The 7,500-nt window shown below is 51.0% G+C and overlaps 1 protein-coding gene across 1 annotated transcript in view; it reads right to left on the reverse strand.

Moving 5' to 3' along the window:
* golgb1 (golgin B1) overlaps window positions 1-7,500 on the reverse strand; it is a 24,669-nt gene that overhangs the window by 10,491 nt on the left and 6,678 nt on the right. Inside the window, 7 exon segments of the mRNA XM_080537692.1 lie at window positions 399-2,030; window positions 2,032-2,113; window positions 2,116-2,398; window positions 2,404-4,348; window positions 4,529-5,615; window positions 6,153-6,222; window positions 7,486-7,500. The exon segment at window positions 7,486-7,500 is cut by the window's right edge and continues 62 nt beyond it. Of these exon segments, the coding sequence (XP_080393818.1) occupies window positions 399-2,030; window positions 2,032-2,113; window positions 2,116-2,398; window positions 2,404-4,348; window positions 4,529-5,615; window positions 6,153-6,222; window positions 7,486-7,500 (5,114 nt within the window).

Genomic DNA, 7,500 nt, shown 5'->3' on the forward strand with positions numbered 1-7,500 from the left:
AAAGTGCTTTACATGCATTATTTAAAATACAGCAAGAGGAGCATAAGAAAATAAAAATTACAATGAATAAAAGCAAATATAAGAAGTAAATAGATAAAATATTTAAAAAGACAATAGTTAATGGAAAAAAGACATTGATAGAAGTGTTTGTGTTTAATCATAACTGGTGCAAAACATGAAGGTTCTTAGCTTAGATTTAAATATTTTAAGGGTTTGGGCCTGTTTGATTTCTTCAGGGAGTTTGTTCCAGGAGCGTGCAGCAGCGTGACTGAAAGCTGCTGCACCGTGTTTTGTTTTTACTCTTGGAACTAAGACCATACAGTCTATAAATACAAATGACGACGCCCAACGACAGCCAAAAGAATGACATCACTGCAATCAGTAAAGGCTACGCTTACCTGTCCACTGAAAGCTGTAGCTCCTCTCTCAGAGTGGTCTCTCGCTGCAGCTGCTCAGACAGATTGCGGGCCCTCGTCTCGGCCTCCCTCACCTCGGCTTCCTTGCCCTGGAGGGTGCCATTGAAGCGGCTCTCCCACTGCCTGGCCTCGTCCAGCACGCGGTCCCGGTCATTCTGCAGGGAGGACATACAGCCCGACAAAGCAGCCAGGCGGGCCAGGTTCTCATCGGAGCGGGCCTGCACCTCCCGGGCCCGTCTCTCAGCACCGTCCGCCAGCTGCCTGACCTCCTGGGTGGCCTCCTCCTGTCGCTCGTTCTCCCTGTACGCATCCTCCAGCCTGAGCTCCGTCTGCTTCAGCTCGGCTCCCAGCCTGAACCTCACAGAGTCCAAAGTCTGCTCCGCCTCCGCTTTCAACTCGGCCTCCCTCTGGAGAGCAGTCTGCTCACAGGCCGTCTTCTCAGCCATGGCCTGGCTGGCCTTTCTCTGTGCTTCACCCAGTTGGGCTTTGCAGCTACTCAGCTCGGCCTCCGTCTCCTTCATATCCGCCACTGCCTCGGAGGTCTCCAGACGGGCTTTCTCCAGTTCGCTGCGGAGCTCGTCGTAGCCGAGCTGCACAGCCTTGGCATCCCTGCCCAGCTCGCTGATCCTCTCCTGGTACTGGATGCAGTCCTTCTGCATCTGACGCACCTCCAGCTGCTTCTCCCTCAGCAGCTCTTCCAGCTGGCGCACCCGGCTCTGACTGCCCTCTCTGATCCTCTGGGCAGATTTCAGTTTCTGCTCGAGCTCCCTCTGCTTCCCTGCCTCAGCCTCGGCTTCCCCTCGCTCTCTCTGCGCCTGCCGCTTGTCCTCCTCCAGCCTGGCCGCCCGGTCACTCTCACTCTCGGCCAGAGCCTCTAGCTCGGCCCGCTCCCTCTCTAGCATCTCCACTTCCCGCTGCAGCTCTGCCAGGCGCTCCCGGCTGTCTGCCGCCTCCTGCTGGTAGCCGGCGATACTGCCGTTGAGCTGGGCGAGCTGGTTCATCAGACGCTCCTCCAGGTCGTCTTTCTCGGCCTCCAGACCGCCGAGAAGCTCTTTGAGCTGGGCTTCCCTTTTAGAACTCTCCTTGCTCAGACTCAGTTCCCTCTCTTCACTCTCCCGAAGGCGCTGCTCTAGAGAGGCCAGTGCTGCGTTAAGTGCAGCCTCTCGCTCTTGCCCGAGTTCCTTCTCTGTATGTAGGGCTTCCTCCATTTCCTTAACATTTTCCTCTAACAGAGCATGTGCACTTTCCGAATTTCCATCTTCACTGTCCTCCTCAATAGAGTGCATTTCTGGTGCAGCGACCTCAGACTCGATGGCCTGACTCTGTTGCTCGATTTCCTGAGACTGACTCTCAACAGGTTCTTGGGTAACTTCAGCCATAACTTCAATTGACTGCTGGACAACAATAGCCTCCTCCACCACAGCATCAGAGCCTGGAGCTGTAACAAGAGTTACATTGGTCCCTTTCTCTAGCTCTTGGGCCAGTTGTTCCCTTAACTCAACAGCTTGCTGTTCTAAGGAGTCTCTCTGTGCCTTAGTGTCATCTAAATCAGCTTTCAGAGCCTCCAACTGTTCTTTCATTCTTTCAATCTCTATCTTGAGCCCCCTGTCCTTCCCTTGTTGCTCCTTTGTTCTCATCCAACTCCCTAAGCCTCTCATTCTCCTCCTCTAAATCCATTATTTTCTGCTGCTTGGTCTGGCAAACTTCCGCATCTTGTCTTTGTAAGACTCTACCTCTTTCTGGGCCTCCTCTTTTAGCCTCTCTGCCTCTAGCCTGGCTGCGTCATGTGTCCTGACCCTTGCTGCTAGCTCCTGCCTCTCCTGCCTGGCAGCTTCCAGCACACGTCTCACACGCTCTGCCTCATCACTCACATTCTCATAAGACTTAAGCAGAGTTTCATACTCATCCTTCATCCCCTCCACCTTCTCCTCCCATTCCTTGCTTGCTCGGGTAGCCTCCTCTTTGGCAGACTCGGCCTCTTTTTACAGGTGTCTTTCTCTGTGAGCATACCCTCCATGGCCAGCTTAAGGCTCTCGCAGGATGCCCCTAGACTCTGGTTCTCCACGAGGGTCCTGTCCACCTCTTCTATCAGCTTCACTTTCTCTGCTCTCAGCTTCTCCAGCTCAGACCCCGTAGCCTCCAACTTCTGCTGCAGCTCTGCTATGACTCTTTCAGTAGAGGCCAGCTCCTCTTTCTTGCTCTTGTTCTCTTTGAGAACATCTTTGCGGGAGATGAGGGCAGCCTGGAGCTTCCGCTGAAGCTGCTGGATCTTGGCCTCGCTGTCCTTCTCCTCTTCCTGTCTCTGGGGGATCTCAGCCTCCAGCCTCTGGTTCTTCTCCTGCTCGGCTCTCAGGGCCTCCTGCTCGGATCTCAGGCTCTCCTGCAGGGAGGCCATCAGCTGGTCCTTCTCAGACACAGTCTCTTGCATGGATTGGAGGAAGGAGCTCTGCTCACCCAGCTGCTGGCTCAGCTCCATGATCTCCTCATTCTTGCTGTTCAGGAACTGCTTGAGCTCCTCCACCTCAGTCTGAACAATCGAGATGGGGGACTGGATGTCTGCGGCGTAGCCCAGGGTCGCAGCCTTCACCTCCGTTCTCAGGGTTTCGGCGTGGGCCTCGGCCTGAAGACACTTCTCCCTGAGTGTATCCATCTCATCAGACACGGCATCGATCTGCTTTTCCTTCTCTCTCAGAGCCTCTAGCTCTTTGCCCAGCTGGAGGAGCTCACTCTCCTTGAGTAACAGGCTGGTCTGGGTCTCCTTCAGCTGCCCCTCCAACTCCGTACGGCCAATCTGTTCAGTCTGAACCTCCTCTCTGAGAGTTTGCAAAGTGGCCTCTTTCTCGGCTAAGAGTAGCTGAGAGTGATACTCAGCACTGGTACTTGACTGATCCAGTTGTTGTTGTTGTTGTGCATCAGTCTCAGGTGCAGTAAAGTCCACCCAGTCTTCCTGAACCCAGTCTCCTGGCGCTGGCTTCGTCAACTTCTCAAAGGCCTTTTTCTTCTGCTCTGCATGGCCCTCCTCCTTCTCCTCCGTGTTTCCCTCCCTCTGTGGCTGCTGTTCCTCTCTTAGTCTCGTCAGCAGCCTCGCTCCCTGCTCCTCAAAACGCTCTAAAAGTCCACTGTAGTCATCCTTCTGCTGCTTTAGCTGCTCACGGTGGTGTCTATCCTTTTCTTTAGCCTTGCGAATGGTGTCCTTGCGAGCGTCCTGGGCCTCCTGGAGTTTCTTCTGAAGTGATTCACACTCAGACTCCAGGGAGGTCACCCGGGAATGCAGCCCGATCATCACGGCTCCGGTGTCGGCATGCTGAGTCTGCTCAACGTCCTCACTCGACTTGCGGTTGAGAGCAACGGTCTCTGCTAAAGCCTGGTCCTGCTGGCGGATTCTCTGCTCCAGAATCTCAACTTCCTCTTCTTTGGACCTCGAGGCTTGTCGGACCTCATCAAGCGCCCCTATATCTTTTTCTATATTTGGTTCATTTGCAGGAGCCTCCTTTGTTGTTTTCGCTTCTTGCTCTGTCCTTTTTTCTGCTTCCTTCTCATACTCCCCAACTTTTCTCATCAACTCTTTACGCTGCACCAGAGCTGCCTGAAATTTCTTTTTAAGAGTGGCGATTTGGGTTGTCAGCTCTATATTATGCTTTTGTAAACAAGCAAATTCATCATCTACCTTAGCAGTGCTCTCCCCTCTCACTTCCTGTTGCTCATGTCCATCTCTCTCCAGCTGGAGTATCTGCTCCTTCAGCTTCTTGACTTCACTGCTATTCAGGAACTTCTCCTCTCCTGCCTGAAGCAGTTTGGCAGACATGTTATCACTCAGCTCCATCATTTCCTGTTCTTTCTGATTGAGGGACATCTGCAGTTCGCTTATCTCAGTGTCCCTCTCAGATAATGAAGCATTGGCCATGTCATTTGTCTGGGAGAACTCCAGCAGGCTGGACTCGATGTCTTGGAACTTCTGCTCCAGCTCAGATAAGGTGAGCTCTCTGTTGTATAGGTGGGCATTCAGCTCCATCATTTCTTGTTCTTTCTGAGCGAGACACATATGCAGTTTGTTTATCTCAGTGTCCTTTTCAGATAATGAAGCATTGGCCATGTCCTTTGTCTGAGAGAACTCCAGCAGGCTGGCCTCCATGTCCTGGACCTTCTGCTCCAGCTCAGATGAGATGAGCTCCCTGTCCTCCAGCTGGGCACTCAGCATCCTGGCCTGGCCCTCTTGCTCAGAGAGAAGGTGCTGAACTTCGTCCAGGTCTGCCTGCAAGGCCTGGATCTTCTGCTCATTGGAGCATGCTTCAGTCTGTAGGCTGGCCAGCTTCTCTTCCAAGAGTTGCATCTCAATACTCTCCCTTTCCACCTCAGAACCACTGTGCTGGGTCACTTTATCTATCTCTGTCCTAGCTAACTTCAGCTCTTCCTCATAACTTTGGGCTTGCGACTCAACCACTTCCTTGGCAGATGCTAGTGACTTAATCTCTTCCTCCAGAGCCTGGTTTCTCTCCTGTGAGGCTGTATCTGCCTCTCTCAGTTTCTGGAGCTCAGCCAGGAGCTCACTATATCTCTTCTGGAGCTCCACCGCTAGGGTCTGCGCAAACACCTGGCCAGGGTTTGAGTCAGAATCAAAAAGAAATGCCCCTTGTTGGCTGAGATTTACCTGGATTGTCTCACGGATGACAACTGACGAGGACATTGCCTGGACTGTGGAGGTTTCCTGCTCAGTGCTGGTCTCTTCCCAGGACTGCAGATGAAGCTGCCCCGAGTCCTGCAGTATGGAGGGCCACTCCTGGCCCCCGTCTTGGTTCATAGCTTCCAGGAGGGTCCAGCTGCTATGGGCCACCTCTGAGTCACTACTGTTGACCATTTCATCCGAGGAGGCCCCCTTCGATTCTCCCGGGGACTCGGACTGGGCTCCAATGAGCTCAGGGCTGCTCTCATTATCCGGAGAGACTGAGCTATCCTCTGCCACCAGTGTGGTCTCGTCCTCTGTGGTGTCCTCCAGGAGGTCTGGTAAGGTTGTAGGGCTGTCATCAAAGGCCCTGAAGGTATCTTGGTTGTGGTCTGGAATCTGTTCAGCGCTTCCTTCTGACGCATCCCTGCAGTTCTGCTCTTCAGTCTGGGCCAGATGGTCTCGCAGGGCAGCCAATCGCAGGGCAGCCAACTCACTGTCTTTCTCCAGAAGCTGCTGCTCCAAAGCAAAGATATGAGCTGAGGTGGCAAAAGAGAGAAAAAAAAATACTGGTCAGTAAAAGTGTCTTAGAATACATGATGATTAAATCATCAATGATTCATCTCCAAATACAATATTTGTTGTCAGGGTGAAAACTTTTGTGACGCCGTCATGCCAGATTAAGTCCGCCTGGCCAAATAGTATCCGCCTGACGTAATCAATGTCTTTCGAACACCGTTGCTATGCACTAGCTTTTATGTTTAGCTTTTATGTTTACAATCACATCAGGCGGATGTGAATGATTTGGCAGGCGGACATAATCTGGCATGACAACGCCAATGTCTATTGAAACACACCAGTCTTTCAGGTTTAACCATAGCCTGAGTGAGATGGGTTAGGCAGTAACAGTATCCAAGTAAGTCAAAACCATACAGATATGCCTAACCTAGCTGTCAGCTAGGCCTTTGACAAGTACACCGTGTCTAAGTCACAGCATCAATAGAGGGTGTGTGCAAACAGGTCAACGTCCTTTGTCACTGTCACTGAATAAAACAAACACTAGAAGAAAAAGTCACCCTTTTCAGCATTAGACAGATCCTGCACAGATGGGTCAATCACATGCTGGACCAATGACTCAGCAGAAACCTGGAGGGGGGGGGGAGACAAAGGCCTCAGTTATTTCCGAGCACATAACAAACGGTTAACATTAATTATGACATTATGATACATCAATCCCAAATCGAACTTTGACTGTTCTGCAAATAGAAGCGATAGAGTCAACAACTTTGTACGTTTGCATTGTTGTTACAATACACTGAAGTTACACAGCCACAGAAGTTATGTCAGCCAGCCCGTGTGTGTAGGTCAGGCGCGGCTGCAGTCATAACAGAGGATCAGTGCAAAAGGGATTAACATCTCCCTGACCCAAATGGCAGGAGGACATTCTACATCAGCATTGACCCCAACCATTGTATCTGTCCCCGTCTGCCCACTCTGAGACAGCGATGAGGGCCTGACCTGGCCTGACCCTGGCCCACCCTGGCCCACGTGTCAGGGGAGTTCCCAGTTGGGCTTTAGCCCCTCAAGAGAAAGCATGGCTGTCACTCACTGTGTTGACTGTGAAATCCTTTTTTTTTCTTCTAAAGGTATTTTTTCTGAGTGGGGCAGTCCCACTCATAGTTTTCATTTTATTGGACAGGCATAGTGAAGACAGACAGGAAAGCAAGGAGAGGAAGGGAGAGAGGCCATGTCAGCAGGGCATGGGCCGGATTCGCAACCCATGCCGACATGGGCATAATATGTGTGCACTGTTGACCGCGGTGCTAGACCACTGGACCGCCCCAGGCCACTTGACTGTGAAATCCTCAGGGCGATGGGAAATGAGAGTGCAGATAACACTGCATAATCAATCTGTGTACACACAGGTCCCAGGCGAAATAAAGAGAGTTTATTATATCTATTCAGTCAACAGTCAACAACTCTATTTCGAAATGAAAATTGTTCTTGTGCAAATACTCTGGCAGAAAAGGGGGTTATTTCAACAGTGTTCTCGTGAGGCTTGACTGCAGCCAAAAATAAAACTCTCTTAGTTACGAGTTGTTTCATCATGGAAACTTTAGGATTGGAATTGGAAAAAACTTGGGATTGGACTGTGTAAGACCCATCTCCCTTTTACACTGACTACACTGAGCCCATGGCACTGCAGATTAATCAGATGATTTAAAAACCCTGTCACTGTGAATAAATCCTCTATTTGGTTATATTAAAAAAATTAAGATGAAGAAACATCTTGATTCATTCGCAGGCTTTTCCATCACTCTCCTTTTATCGAGGGGCACTACATCATTGAGGTGGGGTACAACGTGTTTACTGTACACTTGTTTTTGAGTCTGATTGATCACTACTCACCACTTCAATTTGCCG

The sequence above is a fragment of the Nansenia antarctica genome, assembly GCF_963989245.1.
Source record: "Nansenia antarctica genome assembly, chromosome: 8".
Lineage (NCBI taxonomy): Eukaryota > Metazoa > Chordata > Actinopteri > Argentiniformes > Microstomatidae > Nansenia > Nansenia antarctica.